Here is a 23,773-nt window from a genome sequence, read left to right as displayed (position 1 = left end):
CGTGGGCGCTACTCGAGAACCTTTTGGCGAAGACTCCTTCTCGACCTGAGAGGATTTGTCCAGTGAACTGTGTTCTGTGCTGGACTGTGTGCAAACGTCATGCAGCTCGTGGTGTGTAGCGGCGTCTTCGTGGCTGTAGTGTCCAGCGTGCGGCCATCAGGCGGCACCTCTGTGACGTCAGTATAGGAGGAAAGACAATCGTAGTACCTGGAGTAGAAGAACAAGTCCAGGTGAGAACCAGAAGAGCTCCAACAAATTATGACAAGGTATAGATATGACAAAGGCGAGTATGTCAAGTAGAGGGGAACATCGTGTTTCTAAAGACTGTGGGAAACAGTCATAGATGAGAAGCATCCATGTGCAATTAGAACATCGGTTAACTTTAGATACGGGCAAATGAATATCTACAGGCAAGAAACCAGATGAATACCTCTGGATGGGAAACAGGTGAATACCTTCAGGAGTATCAAAGAATACAAAGCAGAAAACCTGTAGTCAGAGAAAAGGCAGTGACTGGTATTTTAATGGGAGTGATCTGTCTACCCCAGAGTCATGTAGTGCTGGACTGACTAACGGACTGACCTCTAACGTAGGCAGGATTAATGCCGGCATTACAAGACCTTACAAGTCTGGCTACGTGCCTGTCATCGTCCGACACGCTGACGAGGTCCAACACTTTGACGTCACTGGGACTCTTTGGCCAGGAGCCGGAGTAGGAGGCCGCTGGGAGGTAGGCTCCCGTGTGAGCCACCTGTCCGGCAACACCAAGGAGGCCAGGTTGCGGCACAGCGCTCTGATGTGTGAGTCCAGGCCGCCCACCAGGTCCGCCACCACGGCGCTCGTCCTGGGATCGTCTGCATCTTCCATCATGGTGGTGCTGTCGTCGACGTTTCGACAAACGGGAAGTTGAGAGCCGTTAGTGGGGGACGTTGTGTCTGTCAGGTCGTTGCGAAGCTTTTGTTCACTTCCCAGTCCGTTTTCATAAATAACGAATACAGCAAGGAAAAGGAAAAGGAAAGGAGCAGACTACTACCGTCATCTACATGAACGCGGGCACAAGGCCTCGCACCTAGGTCTTGGATGACATTTACATGCACTCTGGGGGCACAAGACCTTACACATCACAGGTAAGTCTTGTGGGGCATGTGACACAAAAAGCAAGCATCATAGGTAGGTCTTGTGGAGCTACACAAATGATGCAGGCGCTACACCACTTGACAATAATTACAATCGGTCAGTGGAATGAAGCATCGTATTCCCTTAGTTCTTACTATTTAAGGCGTCAGTTATACATGGCGCTGTCATGTCCAGCTACATAAGCTTATTATTAACGGACGTGTCATGGTGTAGGGCGTTAACCTAAAAACTGTCACAGTAATTATGAGAATGCGAGTGTCAAACAGAAATGGAGCAGCTGGCGAAGCTACAGGTCAGGTGGATGTGTATCTAGCGAGGCAAGATAGTTGGAAATACCTTTCTTGCGTCTCCTTGGAGTCCTCGTTCCCGAGGACCGCCAGCTGGTACTCGGACATGTTGCTGATCTCCATCACAGTGACCTCTGACACCACCAGACTAGGGTCACTAGCGGCGAGCTCGTCATCATCCATGGCTGCGCCCTCGGTGAAGGTCGCTTCTTGCTTGACGAAGTCAGCTAAGCTCGTGCCGACTCTGTCACTGGTACGACTGGTGCTGACCTTGTCACTCACGTGACTGTCACTCACTGTCTTCTTGGCGCGTGGGGTACGGGGCTCCACCCTGCGGGGCTCCTTGCTGTGTTCCGACAGCGACTGACTCACCTTCAGCCTGGAGTTCAAGGTCGCTTCTTTTGGCGGTGCAGTACGTCGTGGATCTGAGCATCCGGTCTCCTGCGTGCCCTTTGAACTTTTCTCGTCTTGAAAGCAGTAGGCCGAGAGGACCTTGCTGCTGGCCTTGAACAACCTGCCACTCGAACTTTCTGTTGGGTCGTCGACGTCGTCGTGGTTATCGTCGATGTGGAACTGGTGCGGACATTGATGATGCTGCTCTTCTCTTGCCTTCTCGTGACAGCCGTTGTGCGGTTGTTGATGGCAGCTTCGGCGGTCGCAGTCGTGGGCGTCGTTGCCAGTGTCTGTCGCTGCTCGGAGGTGACGCAGGTGCTGCAGGTGCAAGCTGTTGCGGTCGTGGAAGGTGCGGGCATGGTTGACATGTCGCCTGCCGTCTCCGCAGCCCCGGGACAGTCTGGAGTCTCTGTTCTTAGGGGTGGCGCGGGGTGGAGGGGTGGGCGGTGGTGGCGGGGGACTGGGGTGTCGGCCCTCTCGCCCCTGAAGAACCTTCACAGCGAGATGGTCATCTAGCATGTCGAACTCCTCCTCGGCCAGCTGGTCATCGTTGGCCGCTGGCTCCGAGTAACTCATGGTGCAGGGACGCGGGGGCTTCGTGGTCCCTTACAACATCACAGGCTACTGCTGCTGACAATCGTGACGTGTCGTACAATCATGTCGTGGTTGAAGTAGTGCACTGCACGTAGTACGTTGAGCTACAGTCCGCGAGAATATTTCAGTGGATTGCTTGAGGCGTCTGCCTTACAAGTTTGACAAAATGTCTGCGTTGAGACTTTTCAAGATGTCTGCTGGCACGCTGACTGGCTGTGTCATGACATCACACTGACGTAAAACATATTAGCTACGTAATCATGACGTCAAGATTCCGCGTCACTCGTGTAACTCTTGATGGCTGGTGTCGACAGAAAGAATAAGAATAGAATAAGAATAAGAATAAGAATAAGAATAAGAATAAGAATAAGAAGACTTCGCTTGTATACAGCCCTATCCTCAAAAGCTGTAGACTTCTGGCTGTGGCTGTTGATGACAGTAGGTCCTGTCCCAACCTACCCCAGACAGAAGCACGACTTCACCACAGTAAACCTCCGTCGAGAATGAAACACCGACATCCCCGCTGTGGGAGATGCTGTTTGTATTCAGTCGGCCATGGACTGCCCCTCGTGTCTGTGGGACTCTGGTGGTGGTGCTTCTGTAAGCATCCAGAGGACAGTCAACTATCGGTGCTACCCACAACAAAGTACAGCCCCACGGTTGCCGGTCTCTGATGGTGCTGCCACTCATAAACAGACTGGCATTCCAGAAAAGTCTGCTCGCCTATAAAATACTGAGGCAAAATGTCCCCTGCACTTTGTACACGATTTTCTACCAAAGTAATAAGAGGGTTCCTCACTCGCAATGCTCCCTATACCGAGAATCGACTTATTCAAAACGAGGCTGAAATATTCAGCGTTCTTCGGAACAGCTTCCTTCACATCCCCAACAAACAGAATCCAGTCTATACAAGTTCAAAGCAGGAGTTCTACTTCATCTATATCAAAACATCTGATGTCTTACACAGGCTTCCCACCCAGATTAAACTAACACTGACAAATTGAATATGTATCACGTGATATGTCATTCATTACTCAAAAATGTTCATCCTTGTCAATTCAGACATCAAACATCATCACTGTACCTATCCTAATTTTTCTCTCTGTGATTTTAGTGTCTTTGTTTTGTAATAATGTCAGCTTCGTCTACAGAGACGAGGGCTAGAGATGTACAACTTTTATTTATTCTGTTACCACAAATAAATATTTGTCAGTTGTCAGTGTATGGATGGACCGAATTGAATCTCTCTTGAACCAATGAGTCGGAGGCTTGGAGCTGTTGACCGTCTGGTTGTCTGTGACACTGGAGCAGACAGAACCTCCATCTTGCTGGCTGTAGTCCCTGCCACGTGACACAAGTTGTAGTGAGCGCTGCCCCTTAAGACCTCCTTAGTAAAGTCCGCTCAACGATGTCTTCGTGCACACTGCCTGGCGAGGTGTGATGACGTAGAGCACAGTTCTTGTCGACGTCATCACACTGCCTCCTGCACGCTCGTGCCCAAAATACGCGGCGCGCGTGCTGGCAGCGGTCGGGTTACTCATTGACTATAAAAGGAGTAGGGGCCGGCGACCAGCGGGCCTTGCAGGGCTGCTGTGGCAACCGTTTCCCAGTTGCACGCGCAGTGCGGGCGAGTCCACTTTTATTCCTGGAGGGGTATAAGGCCTGCATGGAGCTCATGTTTTATTAAAATAAAGTCAAATTTTGAACAGAAAAGAATTTCAAACTCACTCAACCCTCTTGCTGGGGACGAAAGTTAAACACCTGAGACAAATTGCAGTGAGTTGTGAGCTCAGCTGACTTCTTGGTGAAAAGGTGGACAAAGTCAACCTCCCCGGAACGTGCAGCTGCACGTAAAGACTGAAAGCGAATGTCGTGTGCGCCTCTATAAACATCCTTTGCTGCAATCAGCCTCTACCCCGTACTACATTCCAGCAGCCCAGCTCTGGCAGCCATCTTGTTTCGACTGATCTAGGTAAGTGTCGGCTGTGGGCTTGTTTTTTCACATTTCATCAGCTGTAGCTCTGCCGCCCAACCGTCTTCTCTCAGGTAATTGGTGATTTCACTGATCAGTTATCTCATCATCTGCGTGTGATTTGCGAATGTTTTGTCAACAGCATCTGATTGTGTGCTCTGTGCTTTAATAAGCGACTACCTGAATGTTGTATTTCGGTTTTCTACGAAACTCAGGTAAGCCATGGATGCCAGCGCACATGCAGGTGTGAGTGATACGCCGGACACCGGCGGCTGTTTCACTGAGTAATATTTTGTGTAATATTGTAATATTGTGTAACATATGATAGAACGAACGAAATATAAATAGCTTTCATCTCCGAAGTGAGTTTGTGATGAAACTGAAACTTCCAACTTTCTCTCCCCATCCCAGTCTTTGCAAACAAAGTTCACTTCCAGTCCGACTGCCTTCCATCTGTCTTCATCAAACCTCGTGTCTCAAGCCTGGTGTCTCGTGGACAGACTAACCCATGTTAATCTTACTCTCGGATCAAATCGTTCACGGAATAGTCAGGTAAGGCTCGCCGCAGTCTGGCCCTCCGCTTTTCCTCCCACCTTTAGGTGCGCAGGGAGGTCAGCATGGAGTCGCCGGTCCTCACTGCACTGGACTCCTGCTTGGCTGCGACTGTGGTGGCCCCGCACTTTGTTAGCAAACCGACCTTCGGGTAAACCGAGTCAGTCTGTAGGACGAGCTGGCGAACAGAGAGGTGAACCGTTAACTTTGTGATGTCATCGTTCACATGTCGACACTTGAAGTGTAGTGTGTGCAGTGCGGTCTGTGTGATGCTCACTACAGGTGTGCAGGTCCTCTCAACACTGTCCCCCGAGTTGTGGCCAGTCACCGCCTACAACTTATATTTATTGTCAGTGTTGGAAATTCTTCATGAACATAGCAATTAGCTTGTTCAGGTGTCAGTGCAGGTGTCAGTGCAGGTGTCAAGTGCAGGCTGCAGGTTGTGGAAATAGTCTGTAAGAGGTTATGGTCTCTCAGTTTGTACTGAGCACCCTTTACTGGCCTTAGCAATGTCTGATGCATGCAGCAGCCATCTTGTTCATGTTCAGACAGCCTTGATGAACAACAGCAGAACATGTCTACAAGGTTCCCGCCAGTCAGGATAGACAAACAAGACAAGTACGATGTCGCGAGGATTCCCAAAGTGGCAGACGTAACAGTCGGACATGTCAGATGCTTCCGACACTTTACAAATGTTGAAGTCTGGGCTCGGAGACCAGTGGACCTTCCGTCCTAACGGAGGTCGGAGGTGAGAAGTGGAGGCAACTCAAGGCCGATTATGTAAGTGCACTGGAGGTCAAGCCAAGGTTGCTGGGAACGACAGTACTTGTCACGTGATGTCACTAACAGTACTTGTCACGTGATGTCACCAACAGTACTTGTCACGTGATGTCACTAACAGTACGTGTCACGTGATGTCACTAACAGTACTTGTCACGTGATGTCAACAACAGTACTTGTCACGTGATGTCAACTAACAGTACTTGTCACGTGATGTCACTAACAGTACTTGTCACGTGATGTCACTAACAGTACTTGTCACGTGATGTCACCAACAGTACTACCTGTTGCGTCACTGTCGTACATTGTTGACGCTGTGATGTCAGTCATATGACGGTTTGGCGTGGTGACGTCACGGTCGTTGGGTGTTCTGACCCTGTGACATACAACATCGTCGTTGCCTCCTTGCTGTCTTCCTGGGCTTTCTTCGCTTTTCCTGCATGTTGATACGTTTGATACGTTCTCTTCTTTCCTAAGTAATGGCTCACATCTGAGTTTTTCTTCTTTCGATTTCTTTCGCTTTGTTGTTGTTTAGCAGCAATATCTCGGTGTGCTGGGAGTGGTGCAGCCATTTGGGCTACATGATGGTATTGTTTGTTTGTTTGTTTGTTTGTTTGTTTGTTTGTCTTGACACGTCAGTGATTCATCAGGTCGTTTGTTGCTCACCGGACCGATGTTTAGCAACTACTAGCGAAGTGTAGTCTGTCTGTGGTGTGGGAGGATGTACACGGATTTCTGGCAGCGGGTACAGCACTGCCTCCTGTCCTCAGAAACCTTCACGGCCATGATTGACAGACGGTGTGGCTGTGTACAGCAGACTGCACATTGTGCTGAGTACATGTATTATGAGTAGTAACGAAGAGGTCAAAGTCTACTACGAACAGCGAAAATATCTACAAAGAGCAGTGAACAGCTGCTGTCTACAGTCGCTGAAAGTGCATCGGAAGCAACAACTGAAAGGTTGGTCTACCAGCTGCTTCCCACCACCGTTCGTCTCCAGCCTTCTGTCTGGTTGCCGTAGCAACAAACCGCCTCACATTCCTCGATTTCAGCAGAAACCAACGACATCTGCTGCCGGCAGGTGTTACAGTCGCTACAGGTGTGCTTCAGTCAGGACAAGGGGAGCTCACAGCAAGTTGTAGAGGTCACAACCTCACGAGTGAGACAGGCCAAGCTGCTCGGCTTCATCGTCTGATGTCTGCAGATGTCGAGGGAGGGGAGGGAGGGAGGGGGAGGAAAAACGCAGCTCGCTCCGCTAACGGACGGGTTGCTATTTTTAGCTCAGCCAGCAAAGCTCTTTGGAAATCTTGCTGGTGATGCCAGGTGGTGGCTACAGACCATAGCTAAACTATTTTATGTGCTGATGATGCCGGCTAGTGGCTACAGACCATAGCTAAACTATTTGGTTATCTGGTGATGCCAGGTGGTGGCTACAGACCATAGCTAAACTATTTTAAACTAGTAAATTAATTAATTCCTACATTCATCGTGTACTGTTTGTTTAACAAGATTCTGTAACATTTTCCTCTGTTTATTCTACTTTATTTATTTTTCAGCTTGACCACTTTCTCACAAGCTACACACGAAGATGGCCGACGAGGAGACTGTGTAAGTATAACATGTTGATGTTGGTCAGCACTTGACCAGACTGTTGATGTTGGTGACAACTGTTGTAGTGTCCGAGTCCTGAGCGAGCTTCTTGTACTTTGTGTCACGATTGTTTATGAAAGTGAACCATGTCCCCAACTGTTTGTGAGTCTGAACACTGAATGTCAGGCGTGCACGTCGTCACACAGCTGTTAATTATGCAATGTGTACATGTTTTGACAATGTTGTAACTAAACCATGACTTGGCCACAGCTGGACCTCGCCAGCTGACTTCATCTTTTGTCTCATTATCTTTGCAGCGAGACCCCACAAGAGGAGTGAGTAGCGCAGTTTCCTGCCCTGTCTTTAGAACCTGTCTGACCCCTTCTCTGACCCCTTCTCTCTGACCCCTTCTCTCCTTCTCTCAGACATTCCCTTTGTAGTACCTCGCTGTGACCTAAGATCATGAGATCACCTGGAAGTGTGTCCTATCCTACTCTGTAGACAGTGTATCACCTTGTTTGTTGACAGGACTTCTGTTTTATAATTCTAGACATCTTCTCCTTACCTCCCCCTTACCTCCTTTTGTCAATTATTTTTAAAACCTTTTCTAGTTTTCTATTTTTAAGACCAATTCTACAGTAGTAATTTATTTTCTGCACATACAAATTATTTATAGACTATTTACTTAGAGCAGATCCATAGTTCAATCGCCAAACATATTTTTCAATCGCTGAATGAAGTTTAGAAGCTGATACATGTATACACAAACTATGAACTGAATATTTGTACACATTCATCATGCACACAGTAAATGAAAGGGTGTGCGAGAGAGAGAGAGGTGAGGAAAGAAAGGAAATGTAGAGAGAGAAAAGTCGACATTTGAATTATAACAAAGAAATGTGCCATGAACTGCTGTTTGATGTGAACACCCTGTCGGAATATCAGGGAGGGAGAGTCTGCCGCCAGCAGCAAGCCAGTGCAGGAGGAGTAAGTCCAGTATGCACGTGTGAATGTTGACCAGCCCCAGACATCTTGCTGTAGATGAGAGTTTGCTGGGTGGACCGTGTCCTAGCTGTAGCTCCATCTTGTAGTCCACATCCTGAGCCTTGTGCTGCTGTCTGTAGTTGCTAGCTCACCCGTGATATTCCAGTTTTGTCTGTGGAGAACAGCCGTCACTCTATGACCCTGTGACCCCTCGCACCGTGGTTGTAGCTGTCATCTATCTCTAGCCTGCTGACTTCATCGTTGTGCCTGTCACGTGACACAAGAGTAGCGTGGGTGTGGCTCTGTCTACAAAGCCAGCACAACACAACTTTGCTTCTCTCTCTCCTCTCATCTGCCCCTTGGCACATCATGCGGGTGTCTAGACTGAGTGAACTAGTTACCTTGACTTTGGTCCCTGCATCACCTGGATTGCATATTAGTGCCTGAGCACCTGCCTGTGGTCCCCCGGCATGTTGTGATCCTCGCCGTAGCGGGTGTGTGACAGCCGACACGTGCACTGTAGGCGGCTGTGGGCTGAGTGGTACAGTGGCTGCTGGACTGTGGCAGGTGGGCTTACACCCTGGTGTGTGCCAGTGGAGGGTGTGCAGAGCGATGCAACATGTCAGGCCAGACACACGTGCGGTTTACCGTAGAGTTGATGCCCGAGGTTAGGAGGACAGGGAGGATGCTAGACGAGCCTGACACAATACACTCACGAGACGCCATGTCACATGGTGACATCACAATCAAAGATGTCACAATGCCAGGTGTGTGGACATACCAATGGAAGCCAGTGACATGCAGATGTAGGTATTGATACATTTTTACTAATTGACTCTTTTCCTCACCTGTGAACTCTACCGGTGACCTCGCCGTCTCTCACCTGTGAGGCAATGGTGACGTGGGCCTGTCATGGCGAGTGCACGGATCGTCAGACGAGTGAAGGATGATGGGTGTGTTGTGTCACACAACCACAACACTTGTGTCTTCGTGTCATGCACATGCGTGCACGTGTGAGCAAGTGCGACATGACCACACGCATGTTTCAGCAGTGTGTGCGTGCGTGCGTGCGTGCGTGTCCTGGTCCCGTGACTCGACAGCAGCGCTGTATCCTAGTGTACCCATGTACTGTACCCATGTACTGTACCCACACAGGACAAAAAGCTTGTCGACATCAAAGATAACTTGTGGCTATTTATAGTTGAGTAGATAATAGTGTTATCGTCTTGTATTAACCTGCTCTGCAAAGTTGTCTAAAACGTGGAGAAAGCGATGAATGGCGTGTGACAGAAGCAGATGTTGATCGTCAGCTTACTTAAAAGTAAAAGTCACATGACTAAAAGCCTAATGAACAAGTTTTAATTGCTTGTGAATGTAATGCACAGGCCGGAACGAGCGACATATACAGACAGGGCCCCCGAACTTCCGTAAGTGACGACGACAACCCCTTGCCACGTGTCTGCCTGTCGTTGTTGCTTGGCAACTGTTAGACTGGAATGTTGTTGTTTTCACAGCGGTTTAAACCATCAGCGAGTTGAGAGGAATGAATTGTGGTTTGAAGCTTGTGGTTGACTGGAATGTTGTTTTCTAGACTTGCGTTTACACGGACTAATCGTGGACACCGAGTGCTGGCTGGTGTGTCGGATGGACGGAATGCTGTAGTCTCTTCTGTTCTCAGTGCCGTTGTGTATTTGGAACAGTAATGCACTGGAATGCAATGACAAACATGTAGAGTGGGAAATGTTGTGTGTGTCTGTGTGGTTCATATTGTTGTTGTTAGTTCTCTTGTATTTGGCGTCAACGCCTGTATCTTTGTGTGTGTTTGTGTGTGTGTGTGTGTGCGTGTGTGTGTGTGTGCGTGTATGATCAGAATATATTTGTATACGTCCGTGTGTTGGTATGTTTGAGCGCGTGTGTGAGACTACCCGTATGTAATCGTGTTTGTCTATCTGTTCTTGCACCTCGAGTTCTTCCCCCCGAAGCTCATTTTCCTAACCATGACCATCTCTGTGAAAACTGTTTCAGCAGCTTAGAACATCTGCGAGCCATGAACATTCACAATACTGCTGTTAATATGTTGCTTCGGCCCTCGAGCAAAGCATCCACATGACTTCAAAGCGATTTTTAAAATCTTTTAAATTTTAAATTCTTCTAACAAGTTTTAGAAATGCGCTGTGTTGTGCATCTGGACTTCTGACCAGCGCATGGCCCACCCTACATGTTATTCATGTTAAAACGAGTCCAGTGTTCTCAGGACAGTGAAAACAAACTAGCTAACATTGCACGGAGCGCACACACAGAAACCCCACATACATTCATAGAGAACACACCCTAAGCTGCTGGCGTATTCATTCATTTTGGCCGCAGAACTCATTCAAGTCCCACAAGCTTTGCAAACCACCTCATCAACCTCTAGTCTCTACCTGCAAGACTCAGAACGAGGCTGCCCTCCCAGGACAGTCATCAGTGAGGAGGAAATAGAGCGATACGCGGATGATTTGAAGGGCAACTGCACCAAACCCTCATGGTCCAGAATAATAATAGTAACAATAACAACAACAACAACAACAACAACAACAACAACAACAACAACTTTGTAAAAGTCTGGCGGCCTCTGGAGTTCGTCTGGCTGTCGTTCTGTCTGTTGCTGTTGTTCTGTCTGTTGCTGTCGTTCTGTCTGTTGCTGTTGTTCTGTCTGTTGCTGTCGTTCTGTCTGTTGCTGTCGTTCTGTCTGTTGCTGTCGTTCTGTCTGTTGCTGTTGTTCTGTCTGTTGCTGTATCCAGTTCTTACTAACCCAACTAATGTCAGTCAGTAGCCGACATTTTCTCACCTAACCCTGACTGCTTGTTTGTTTTTGCTTATTTGCGAGCTGTCGTTCTTGTGTCTGCGTGTGAAGCATTGGTTAGCAGGTCACGTGATTAAACTGTTTTTGGCGAGACGAGTTGTTTATGTGTTGGGAAGATTTGTTGTCCTTGGCATGCAACACGGTATCGTGTCAATAAATCTCTTTCCCTCCTTTTCTCCATTAGCTCTCAGCTTTCTATGATGTTCTATTGTCCTCTGGCAATACAGATACAAGTCTTCAGATTCTAGCAATATGTTAAACATACCTGACCTACTATTGTCTTTTATTATCCATTTGTGTGTTTGTTTATTTTTGAGTTCAGTCTGTATGTTCGTGTGCTGCTGACTGGTGTTACGATGAATGACTGTGAGTGTTACTGAAGGTTTGGTGCAGCACCACACCATGGTGTCTGACATGCATTTTGTGAGTGTGAGTGTGTGTGTGAGTGTGTGAGATGTTTAACTTATAACAAATATGTTCTGATACTTGTAAGCTACTCAAAGTCAATGGTCAAAGTCAATCCATACAAATATTTGCATAGATGAACCGAGATAAGCAAGTGTGATTGTGTGTCTGTGGCATGTCGTCTGGCATCTTTACAGAATTGTTTTGTTGTATCTTCCTCACTTCTTGATTTATTCCTTTCTCATTGAATATTGCTTACATCCAATTTTATTTATTTTTCTGACCAGAATCCCTTCCGATCCCGAGGAGGCAAAAAGAGCAATGGAGGTATGAACCCAGAGGTCATCTAACAGACGGATAGATGGATGAATGAGCAGAAAATTCGTGTGAAAATTGGTCTGACTGGCAGACAACTCGGGAGATGCAATGTGATGTGACGAGTGTGATGTGCGAATAAATGACTGCTGCTTGTGTGTTTGTGTGTGTGTTGTGTGTGTGTTTCTCGTCTTGATGCCGTGCTGTGTGGTGCAGGAGGCCAAGCAGGCTCGCCTGGAGAAGCAGCGGCAGGAGCTGGCGGAGTACGAGGAGATGCGGCGCGCCGAGCGAGAGAAGGAGTACGCCGAGATCGCCGCCCTGAAAGAAAAGAGGGTGAGCACTGTTCAGCCGGTCATAGGGCTACGACACCTTAGTGTCACATCACAAACTTGAACTGGACTACTCCCGGCATGCAAACCTTCCCACAAACCTTGTGTTACAACCTGTTGGACTGTAAGCTCGGCTGTTTGTTGTCTGACAACCTGTTGGATTGTGTGACAGGTACAACGTGCCAAGGAGAGAGAAGAGGAAGAGAAGAAGTGGGCCGTGCTGAGGTCACAAGAGGAGGCCAGAAGGAAGGCTGATGATGTGAGTCTGAGTTCCTTGCCCTCACAGACACACGTGCTGTCTGCCACAAATTGTTTGAATGACCAGCTTTGGTTTACTTGGTTCACATTGAAATAAATAACATAGAGAGAGTAAATGTGTAATTGTTTACAGCTGTGTACACTGAGTACAACATGAATAATCTGCTCAAACAACTGAGCTTGGACAGTATTCATGATTAAACAGCCAGTTAGCATGTCGTGTCCTCACATTGTAGTTTACTCATGTAAAACAAAGAGACCACGTGGTTTTGCCGAGTTCTCTCATCTCCAACGGTTCCCTGGCCTTCTTCTTCGTTCAGGAGGAGAGACGCCGCAAGAAGCAGGAGGAGGAGAAGCGCAACAAGGAGGACAGGGACCGCAAGAAGCGAGAGGCGGAGGAGAGGCTCAACAAGCCCAAGGGCCCTAACTTCGTCATCACCAAGCGCAGTGATGCTGAGAAGGTGCATGGCGGTGTAAGTAGTCTCCCCTGTCTCTCGTGCGTGTGTCTGTGTGTGTGTACGTGTGTGCACGTGTGTGTACGTGTGTGCACGTGTGTATGTCTGTGTTTTGGCGCCGTCACGCGCAAGTCTCGAGCGTCCCACACCGCACAGCTTGTCTCTTGAGTTCGCGAAGCTTCCTGTGCTCATCGTCGACCAGAAAGTCGTCACTCCTTGAAAGACCGGGGGACTGCTTAGAAAAACTGGATAGAAACACGATTTAAATATGTTTAGTCTCTTATTTGAGTGGCGAGCTGGGCAGGGGACTGTGATGAGGTTCTGGTTGCTGAAACCATGAAACCCTCACCTACTACTGAATCACACGTGTTGGTGTGTTTGAATTCACATCACAGTGAATTGCGCTCCCAGCTTGTCGGCTACTGAATCACACTGTGCAGTGTGATTGACATTCAGTGTGAGTGGTGCACTGACCCCCTGGCACCATCCCTGTATTACTGGGAGAGCCTACAGTCCCTTGCTGACCTGCTGGTTACTTCTGTCAAGACACAGGGTAGTGGACACAGGTGTGTGTCCTGTGATGTGTCCTGTGATGTGTCCTGTGCCAGCCTCAAGTAAAGATGTTGGTGCGATCAGCCGACCCCAGCTCCCAGCATCAGTCCAACTATTTCCCAGTTTATACTAGACTGATGCCCGGGTACAGAAGTCTGTCGTGTCCCTGGGATCCGTTATAGCTCAGCAGGAGTCTTGGGGCTCAATGTTCCGTTTTAAAGTCTGACCATACCTGTCAGGTGTAAGTCAGTGAATTGTAACCGAGGGCTGGGGGAGTATCGTGTGATAAACAAACACACTCTCCCCGCACACCCAACCTCTGGTGTTTACATGGCCAAAGGACTGACCTTTCTGGTTTGACCATGTCACTCAAACACTTTTACTTGGTTTTCAGTTTGTGCGGTTTTTTTCTCTCTTTCTTTTTGTTTCCAATCCCTGATTATCACTTTCAATGCACAGAATTAGTTGATTCAATGTTCATTATTTGGTTTTCTTCCAGTGCCTCCTGTCACAGACTTTTAAGTGCTGGGTTGGCATCGTTCATGCAAGGGTCACTTTGTGTCTTGGTGTACAAGAAACAAATGATGAGACCTTTGCAAACTTTTCTTTTATGAATGTGTTCTCTGGAAACATGTGGTAAGCCTGAACAGGGCGAGAAACTAAAGTCGTGTCGCCTGAGGACAGGACAGCATTGTGGGTGACAGGGGGCACTTGTGATCTCAACTACTCTCTTGTTTATGTCCTTGGCTTTAGTTTTGTGGCGAAGTAGTTCATGTTGTTTCGTTCAAAATATCATTTATTTTTTCATTTAGCTCTCTTGTCAATATTTAGTAACTGGCTCATGCATTAGATAAGGCATCTGCACTGCGACCAGCTGTCTAGAAAACATTGCAAAGTCCATGGACTGTAGTGCTGTCGGCTATAAGCTCAGACTATTTAACGAGCAGTTGGACATGTTCTTACCTGTGCAGAAATATTCGGGTTTTGGTTTTGTTTGTTGTTTTCCTCTTTTTTTTTTTTTTTGCCTGTTTTGTGCTGATATTTAGCAAGCCGATTACATTTGTAGACAAATAAAAATTCTTTTAGAAAATCATTTTAGAATGTCATATTGCAGTATTTCATGATGATTAGAATTTTATTTTGAAGAAAAGTCTTCATCCTGTTCTTTGCATATTTTTAATTGCAGATAAGTAGCTCTTCCATTCTTCTGCGTGGTATCCGTTTCTCAGCTTTATGCATAGTGCTAATGGTCCACCCTGCAGGGGGAGCGAGGGCAGCAAGCGGCCTCCACCCAAACTAGTATTTACACTTCAAACGTTCTAGCTAACAGTTCACACAGCCTAGATGACAGTTCACACAGTCTGACACAGTTCACACAGCCTAGCTAACACAGTTCACACAACCTAGCTGACAGTTCACACAGTCTGACACAGTTCACACAGCCTAGCTAACAGCCTAGCTGACACTGTTCACACAGTGTAACCTACACAGTTCACTTAAAGAAGCTTGCACTGTTCACTGATGACTCCTTGCTCTAGTCTGCTTCTACCCTACAACTGCTCCCTAACTATTTCAGGATATTGTTGACAAAGTCTGACAGTTCACTGGGACTGACTGACACTTGCTCACTCAAGTCACAGCTGTGGCTTACAAAGTGGTGCAGTGGCCCAAGTGTAGGGGCAGACACATCGTACTCCTAGCCTCTCAAACTGCCGAGATTTCTCTCTTTTTTAATTGTTCGCCAGCCTTGACATAGAGACCTTAATATGTCCTAATTGTAAATCAGTTCAAGTTTGCACTCAGCTGCCCTCAGACATACCACGCGTCCTAACTTTTGCTAAAGATGGAATGAAATGTTGTCAGACAAAAAGCTTTTCCCTTTTCTGGAAACATCGACTGAGTTCTCCCTCCAGGGTGGACAGCGTTTGCGTAGAACATGGCGAAAACAAGCTTTCGTTTTTTTCAAAATATTAATCCTAATAATATTGATGGACATGTAGCATCAACTACTAAATGTAGATAAACAGTATTTTGGTGCCGCAAGTCTTACTAATAGACTCCCTAACAGCTTTCTTGGTGTAACAGCTCGACAGTCCGAGGGAATAGAGTAGCATCAGGTAGGAACTTGCCACAGTCCACACACACACACAGAGTAGGTCCTGCAGCTGCTGCTTGTGTAGGTAGGTCACACACTCACCTTTGTGTCGCACGCAGGCGTTGGTAGAGGGAGGCACCGCCGGCAGGGGGCGCTGAGCTCGGCCAGAAGATGCTTGATGACGTTGCTAGGTGGCTTTGGCGGTTGACAGATGCTGCGAGGACAGTTAGGGAAGATCATGTGGCGCGGCGTTCACTCATCGGATTAGTTTGACAGACATTTTCTGTTTGTTGACGTGTGTTTGCAATCTGCAGTTTGCCCGCCATTGCAGTTTGTTGACAGCAGAGCGAGACTTAAGTGTTGTGCACCAGCAGAGTGAGAGAGAGAAAAAAAGAAGGAAAGCTAGAGGTTGTTGTCTGTCAGACACTCGTCTTTACGTTCTGACCTCGCGTGTGCCAGTGACCTTTGCCAGCGACATGCTGGCGTGTCTGTCGTGCATTACGTCACATCCTGTTGTCGTTGACGTCTTGTTTATGCCATCTGCGGTCAGCGTGTCAGGGGGGGAGAGGGAGAGTCTGTGCATACTGTCATGCGGTTTCACAACAAAGATCATTAGTATTCCTCCAACTTCACGTGTTCTGTTTCTGTTGCTGTATGACGTCCCACACATCGCCCTCGTTTCTCTCTCGTCAGTATTTAGCGAGTCGTCATGACGGACGATCGGACCCACCTGTCATCATCACATGGACCGTCTTATGGCCAAAACCAATGTTTACTCTCTTATGTTTATATAATTTAACCAATAAAATAGGTTACCGAAGTGTAAAGTCCTCCTTAGCCCCCACATTCCGACATGACACGCGCTTTGTGGCGGTGACATCTCACCTGCATCACGAACAGGTGGTTAGGAGACTGACAGGGAGGTCATCACGAGCTTTCCTATCAAACAGACCGGACAGTCCGAGCATTGGGCTCTGCTGTTGAATTGCCATAATATAATGTGAATGTGTGTTTCTAATGTTCACATTGACTTCATGTAACCAATGGCAATCACCTTTTTTTTTCAAATGTCTACATTTTCTTTTCTTGTCTTTTGTGAACGTGACGCACAGAAACTGTCCAGATACTGATTTCTAATGATTGCCTTGTGAGTTGTAGATTAATTTTCAAGATGCAAAACCCAAAATGTATTTTTTATATTTTAAAAAAGTTGGTTGCCTAAAACTGCAGTTGGGTTGTGATGATATATGCTGTTGTATGTATACATATTGATATAGTGTAACCATTGACAACGCTAATGTTGACACACGCTGCTGTTAATGAAACACTAATATTTCTCATCAGGAACTCGTTCGAGGGGTAAAGTTCTTTCTGTTTGCTTTCTGTATATTTGTTGTCTCCGCCTCTCCTCCCTCAGGCTGACACTACATCCGCTATAGCCTCCGGTTTCCTCCCACCTCCCTGACAAACAGACTTTAGTGGTAGGTGGCTGCTAGCACAAGAACTATGCCAATGAGTTCCTGCCTTCCCATCGTGCTCTGCAACTGCTAAAACTTATTTGGATTGACAATGGCTAGCTGACACTAACAATAATCTAAGTTTTAGCTTTTTGTGATATCATTAATGGAAGTTTAAGCTTCTTGTGATATGATTAATATTCGTTTGTTATTGAGTACACGCTAACTACAGAGTGTCAGTATAACATGTTTGGAACTTTAGCTTAATGTTTTAAAACGGTTTTTTCGTTTATCTGACATCAGAAGCTTTTGTGACTTATTATACATTTTACCTTTAAGTTTAAGAAATTCCTTTGAGTGGTAATGCTAGGCAATGCATAGACCATGTTTACATGCTTTACAAAATGTGGGTAGATGGGTGAGATCGCTAGTAGCCAGGTAGCAAGATAGGTGAGTAGATGAGTGGGTAGCTTGTAGTGCCACCTTGTCTTACAGACCATTTGCTAGCAAAGAGAGCACTGTGGGTGTGTGTCATGTCTGGAGTATACACTGAGTAGGCTCACGTGTCTGTAGAACTACAACTAAAAGAAGATGCAAAGCTTTTGTTTAAACTTTTTTAAACCTGTTACTGTCAGTGCCCAGTACACGGCATCTTTTCCATAATGTAGTACTTAGAACAGGTGATCATAAATGTGTGTGTGTGTGTGTGATGGTGGTTACGAGTGACAACTTGCTGTTATTCTCTCTGTTGCCTTTTTAAACTATTGTTCCTTCAGTCTTCCTTTTCTTGTTTAAACTTTTTAATTTGTCAAAAGTGCATCCGTTGTGTTTGTTGTTTCCTGTTTACAATACATTTGTTTTCTATTGCTATTTGCTACTGCCCGAAATCGTTTCAGAAAACTAAACCCGACTGTTGTCTAAATCCTACCTTTTTAAAAGGAAAGGTCCTGCAACTGTAGGAAAGGTCTCTTTTTGTTCTCTTTGCTTTTGACATAAAGACTTTCTGTGAGCCCGACCTCCTGCCCTCCCACCCAGTCTTTTCTCGGCCTGTTTCTTCTGGCTTTGTCCCCCGCTTGCTAAACAATCTCGATAAACACTTTTTGACCTGAGCTGGTAAACCTTTGATGAATTCACTACCTAAACTTTATTAATGAACATCAGGTGTGTACAAATGTTTCGGTCCGACTGATAGCAAATGCTCTTGTCTGTGTGCTTCAGCCCCCTAACTACCTTACTAACTAAACTGTGTTCCCTTCTGCTGGATATTTAAAAAAAACTACAGATAAAACAGTTTTGTTTGTTTTCCAATCGGCAAACAATTTATAATAAAACACGACCTTCGCTTTTGTTAGTTTTCCTGACTAGACTGTGTGTTGTCCTAAGCTCTTCACAGTTCCAACCGAGAATAAATCAGGTTAGACATTGTCAGATTAGTGAAAAGCGTATGAGGACTCAAGTTGTGCTCTGGAAATTGTACAGACCTGGTCTCAATGTTTCCATGTAACAAGATTTTGTCTGGCAAAAGTCTGACGAGATATCCGGGCTTTTTGCAAGTGTAAACAAAGATACAAAAGACTGAGGTGCACATCCGTTACAGAGTCTTCATTAGCTTTTAAACAGTCAGTTGCTTTGTTCGTTGTATTAACAACTGTCGTTCTACCTCGCTAGTACATGTGGTCATCCAGTCGGGAGGGGGATACAAATCGTCTGTGACGGAGCAAAGAAACATCAAAATACCCAAAGCGAGACTAGTTCTCTCTTCGTTAAAACAGAAATTACTAGTGGATGTAGAATTGGGACATTGAGCTTCTGTTTGTAGCAACTTAGGATTGAAGATGAACAGTCTGTGCAAGTAGAACTAAAACATCGGCAACAACTGATGTCACTGTTATCGTGATGAATGGATTCCACAAATAGTTCATGAGGATTAACGATAGTCCTTTTATTACTGAAGTCCTGTTAAGATGCTCTGTGACATCTTGCTGACATTTGACCCTGTGTGTGACGGCAAACGTGTTCAAGAAAAACCTTCTCAGCCAGTGGCTGGATCATCACATTTAGGTGTGGTGTAAGGGGAATAACTCACTGACAAGTAGCTGTTGTCCAGTTGTCAGACCACAATGTAAGGGAGCTAACCACGTGAGCAGTGGCTGGATCATCACGTATGACCACGCTACAAGGGCAGTCACTCAGATGTCTGATCATTATGTAAGACGACAATGTAGCTTTGGATGATCGCACTAACACGTGACCCTTTATGTTTGTGTCTTTTGACACGTGTACACGTGATCTGATGAGTCAGCTGACACAAGAGTACACGTGACCTGATGAGTCAGCTGACACACGTGTACACGTGACCTGATGAGTCAGCTGACACACGTGTACATGTAAGATGCCAGTCACATGAAATGTGTATATCTGATCTGGTCAGCTGACACACGTGTGACCTAGCCAGTCACTGACACAAATGTGATGTGGTCAGCTGATACATTTGGTTAGTTGATGTGTTAGGGGACTTGACAATGTGTTGTGTGATATGTCTTCATTGTGTGTCTGTGTGTCTGTGTGTGTCTGTCTGTGTGTCTGTGTGTGTTCTTGTCGGCGTCTGCAAGCGCTGTGTGTGTGCGCAGTGTGTGGCGAGCCTAAAGTTCTCACCAAGAACCCTGGAAGTCATCATCTCCTTTCTGGAAAGTTCTTCTGTTCTTGCTGCTTCCTTCTGTGTTTAAACCCTGTCATCGGCTTGACATCGCGCTCCTAATCACATCTGTGATCCTGGACCACACTAACCTTGTGTTTGCGGTCGACATGGTCTTTGTACCTCACAGCAGTCTGTGAGGCAGTGTCACCTCCCACCTACAGTAATCATGTTTCATTGCCACCTTCAGCTCAAAGAATCACTGCTCTGTAAATAAATTTTGCATTGTTGTTAACATTGAAGTCCTAAAAAGATTTGTAAATGCTATGAGAAAGTCAGGATAAACTGCGCTGCTGGAACTGACTTTGTTCTATATTTAAATATTTCTAAATATTTGGAATTGACTAGCTCGTATCTACTAAAAATATTGATGCCGAGAGGAATTTTCGAAAATTATCTTTCCAAACGTTTTGGCTCCATTTGCACTGTCCTCTTGTTTTGCGTCGATCGCTGCTGCCATCCTCCATCTTGATGTTGTCCATCCCACATCGTCCTTTTCATCTTATCCGTTCTCACGATGCCTTTCACAGTCCATCTTCATACACAACGATAATAATGCTCTGTAATAATAGACTTAGACACACGTCTGATTACCCAGTGTCCTTTAGTGATAAAAATATGCTTACAAACATACCCGGCGATCATAGCAAGATATAGCAAGACAACAAGGTGCAATGTTTTGTCGCTAGCAAATCTAGAGTTGAAAAAAAAACAACTTAAACAGGTTGTGGGTAGAACAACGACAACATGCTGTCTGAGATAATAAGACATGTTGATAAGTACACGGCCTGCTAGTTGTGAACTTTAGAGTGCTTCTGCAGAGCTGGCATATAAAAGTGTCTTACATCCTCCATCTTTCTGTTGTCCTTCCCCCCACGCACTTTCCCTGCCCCCCACCCCTGTGCAGCTGGACAGCGTCATGAGCAAGGAGGAGCTGCAGAAGTCCAAGGAACAGCTGGAGGAGGAGAAGCGCGCCATCTTGTCCCAGCGCATCCAGCCGCTGACCCTGGAGGGCATGGATGCCAGCAAACTGCTGGAGAAGGCCCGCGAGCTGCAGGAGCACATCCGCCGCCTGGAGGGCGACAAGTACGACCTGGAGCAGCGCTACAAACGTCAGCAGTACGACGTGAGTCACGTGATGGGGGTGGTGGGCGTCACGGCTGGGTGGGTGAGGTGGTGGTGGTGGTGGTGGTGGTGGGCGTCACGGCTGGGTGGGTGAGGTGGTGGTGGTAGTGGCCGTCACGGCTGGGTGGGTGAGGTGTGCACGTGCAGCAAAGGCATGCGCCAGAGACCTCCTTGCCCTCGTGTGTGTGTGTCACCGAGGTGTGACTGCAGTGTGTACGTAACACCTGTTGCACACCTCGACACACAATACCTGACACATTTCTGTTTCTGTTGCAGATGATTGAACTAGCGGAGAGAGCCAGGCAAATGAACAAAGGGTCAGTAGCTTCAGTGGACTGGAATATTTAGACAAAACTTCCAATTATCTTAGTTGCACTAATTAGATGTTACCATTGGTAATGCAGGTGTTACCACTGATGCATTACTACTAGTAATACAGGCGTGAACGCTGACACTGGTAGTACACTGTGACAAGAATACAAGCTCCGCCATTGGTAGTACACTGGTAGTACATCCATGATTTATCATGTGTAACGACTGTGTTGTCTCTAGTAGCCAGTCCGTCTATCTTTTAGTAAATTATGATATTTCAACATGCATATCAAAAATATCCGCGCACTTTCATGACAGATGTTCCCCCTCTTGCTTTTTCTCTTACTCACCACAGCTTTTCCTCCGTTTCAGCAAAGGCAAGAGGGGCGTGTCTGCAGTGCAGGTGGATGAATCGTAAGTAACTGGCGTTTGTTGCTTGTTTGTTGTTACGTTTGTGTTTGTTGTTACTTTCATGTTTGTTGTTACTTTCATGATTGTTTTCACTGGCGAAGCTCTCAACACCTTTCTCAGAGGGTTTTGGGTGTAGCCTTGTTCGTGTTACACTAAAAGATGTTTTGTCTGACCATGTGTGGGGAGAGAGCCGTTTCCATGTGCTCATGTGTGGGGAGAGAGCAGATGGCGATGAAGTAGCACGCGCTTTCAAACATAAATTCTTTTTCTTGCGAATTAAAAAGATTGTATTTCTCGTGTTTCAGCTTTGACCGCCTGGCAGATAAATTCACCGGCGCTCCAGTAAGTTATCCCACGCATGAACATACACGCACACAGACACACACAAGTATGTGTACAGTCTAAAAATGCACACAGACAAACACACAGGTGTACAGACATAGGTGCATGCACGCATATATACATTATATGTACAGATAGGCGCACGCACAGTCTGCATGTCTAGCACAGGCGATGTCAGAATAAACTTATTCTAAGTGAGCTGTGTATCAGTGTAACTGTATAACTGTATATCTGTGTATCTGTGTATCTGCGTCTTGCCTTGAAGTATTTAATATCCGGTGTGCGGTAGACGGGTGTGGAGGAGAGGACGGGGAGTAGAGGACGTAGCTGTGCGTGCTGCATGACAAGAGAGTCGTGAGAGAGTTCACCTGCCACTCGATGTATGACAGGAGGTGAACACAACGACCGATGTGGTCAGGTAGTCACAACCTGTGGTATTCACGTGTGCAGCCCAAGATCCAGCTGTGCAGCAAGTACGAGCGACACACAGACCACAGGACCTACGTGGAGCGCAAAGTCCTTTTCGAGGACCTGGCCAAGGAGCCCCCGCCACCCGAGATCCAGCACGTGCGGCCAGTGAGCGAGGGTGGGGAGCAGGAGGAGGCGGCGGTGGCGGCGGAGGCAGAATAAAGCTTCAGCTCGCCTCCCTGTCGACAGATGCTGCTGCCCAGTGTGTGAGTTGGTGCGCACACGTGAGAGAGAGAGAAGCGGGGTGGAGTGTGGGGTGGAGTGTGGGGTGGCTGAGTACATTAAGTGTGTGAGTTGGTGCGCTCACGTGTGTGTGTGAGAGAGAGAAGCGGGGTGGAGTGTGGGGTGGAGTGTGGGGTGGTTGAGTACATTAAGTGTGAGTGAGACTGGCTACTGCGGTCATCACCAGTGACCTGTCGGTGTATCTGTTGCAGTGCCTGATCGGTCACGTGTCGTCTATTTATTCTTCATGCGCCTGTGGCCTGCTGAAGTGGTCGGAGGCCTAGTCTCGCTGGTTCTCTGCTTATCCTTCCGTTGACAAAATAATTAATCTTGCGTCTCCTCAGACGATCCACTACACTTTCCAAAAACAATTTTTTTTTCACTGGACCTCAGATAGCCAACAGCCTGTCTTGTCGGTATGACGTCATCTTGGACCACTCATTGCCATTGGTCGATTAGAGCCGTTGAGGCACTCCCTCCTTGCATTCTTCTGGTCACTAGAGTAAGAAAGCGTTCAAATTTCCGTAGATTAATTTCCTTCGGCTTTTGGATCCACCCGACTTGTTTACATGATGCTGTGATTCTTTCGTGTTCCTGTTCTCTGCTCGGTTCTTACTAGAAGAAAACTTCCTGTTCATTTACCATATGTGAGCTCTTCACGGGTGTGAACAATGGCTGTGTTCACTGATACTTGTATTAATTTATTTGGGGGTGAGTTAATACAACTATCCACACAACACAACCTAGAGAGAGAGAAGGCTACCAAAATTGTACACTTGGTCTTTTTCGACACCGGGTTAGGCCTGTCCTCTGGCTGACAAGAACAAAAACCAAAAACCTTACAAAACAACTCACAATCTGCTAGTTTTGCCTCGTGGACTAACATCCTCTGTAGACTCATGTATGCAAACCATTGTCTCATAGTGTATATATATATTACAGAAATTAATACTGCTATCAACAACTACGATTTGAGAGATTTGGAGATGGTGTGATATTCCTATAGAAATCCCATATTCTCGGCAAACCCTGAGGGTTTTTCTTGCAATAAAGGACTCTTGTCATGGTTTGCTGGCAAAGTGCATTGTGAATTCCTAACTCAGTGTGAGTATAATTATGTGCGCCTACTTGTTTGCATGTGAACAGCATGTGTTCATGAACAAAGGAGAGCATTAGACTGTTGCCTCCACCTCACAAT

General features: G+C 46.6%; 2 protein-coding genes across 13 annotated transcripts; one reads left to right on the top strand and one right to left on the bottom strand.

The window, feature by feature from the left end:
- Positions 1 to 65: 65 nt before the first annotated feature.
- Positions 66 to 2,672, bottom strand: LOC112559531. Its single transcript, XM_025230860.1, has 3 exons — positions 1,474 to 2,672; positions 642 to 877; positions 66 to 207 (listed from the first exon to the last, which is right to left on the bottom strand). The coding sequence occupies exons 1-3, from the start codon at positions 2,391 to 2,393 to the stop codon at positions 98 to 100; spliced, it is 1,266 nt and encodes a 421-aa protein (XP_025086645.1). The 5' UTR covers positions 2,394 to 2,672; the 3' UTR covers positions 66 to 97.
- Positions 2,673 to 4,270: 1,598 nt separating this feature from the next.
- LOC112559379 (troponin T, skeletal muscle-like) lies at positions 4,271 to 23,654 on the top strand. Of its 12 annotated transcripts, none has more exons than XM_025230571.1 (15): positions 4,271 to 4,383; positions 7,272 to 7,323; positions 7,623 to 7,640; positions 8,251 to 8,292; positions 11,827 to 11,866; positions 12,071 to 12,187; positions 12,356 to 12,442; positions 12,762 to 12,914; positions 16,888 to 16,902; positions 20,603 to 20,821; positions 21,097 to 21,137; positions 21,505 to 21,546; positions 21,849 to 21,885; positions 22,336 to 22,559; positions 22,788 to 23,654. In XM_025230571.1, exons 2-14 carry the CDS (start codon positions 7,304 to 7,306, stop codon positions 22,513 to 22,515), a joined length of 1,011 nt encoding a protein of 336 aa, XP_025086356.1. In that variant the 5' UTR covers positions 4,271 to 4,383; positions 7,272 to 7,303; the 3' UTR covers positions 22,516 to 22,559; positions 22,788 to 23,654. The 12 variants fall into 12 exon arrangements, with proteins under 12 accessions (XP_025086356.1, XP_025086353.1, XP_025086359.1 ...); XM_025230568.1 differs by lacking the exon at positions 8,251 to 8,292 and adding an exon at positions 9,675 to 9,716 and having other exon boundaries at positions 4,273 to 4,383; XM_025230567.1 differs by lacking the exon at positions 8,251 to 8,292 and adding an exon at positions 9,675 to 9,716 and having other exon boundaries at positions 4,350 to 4,457.
- Positions 23,655 to 23,773: the final 119 nt, after the last annotated feature.

Source organism: Pomacea canaliculata, linkage group LG3, assembly GCF_003073045.1.
Source record: "Pomacea canaliculata isolate SZHN2017 linkage group LG3, ASM307304v1, whole genome shotgun sequence".
Classification (NCBI taxonomy): Eukaryota; Metazoa; Mollusca; class Gastropoda; order Architaenioglossa; family Ampullariidae; genus Pomacea; species Pomacea canaliculata.
Note: the sequence above shows the minus strand (reverse complement) of the source record. Positions and strands in the feature narration are given on the sequence as shown.

What these genes read in the sequence shown, in the direction of transcription:
- LOC112559531 (XM_025230860.1), bottom strand. Translation starts at nt 2,393, where the DNA reads ATGAGTTACTCGGAGCCAGCGGCCAACGATGACCAGCTGGCCGAGGAG. An exon ending in TCCAAGGAGACGCAAGAAAG is followed by an intron (nt 878 to 1,473) that starts GTATTTCCAACT and finishes CGTCGACGACAG; the next exon opens with CACCACCATGATGGAAGATG. An exon ending in AGCGTGTCGGACGATGACAG is followed by an intron (nt 208 to 641) that starts GCACGTAGCCAG and finishes CTTCTACTCCAG; the next exon opens with GTACTACGATTGTCTTTCCT.
- LOC112559379 (XM_025230571.1), top strand. Translation starts at nt 7,304, where the DNA reads ATGGCCGACGAGGAGACTGT. An exon ending in AGCAAGCCAGTGCAGGAGGA is followed by an intron (nt 8,293 to 11,826) that starts GTAAGTCCAGTA and finishes TTTTCTGACCAG; the next exon opens with AATCCCTTCCGATCCCGAGG. An exon ending in AGGCAAAAAGAGCAATGGAG is followed by an intron (nt 11,867 to 12,070) that starts GTATGAACCCAG and finishes TGTGTGGTGCAG; the next exon opens with GAGGCCAAGCAGGCTCGCCT.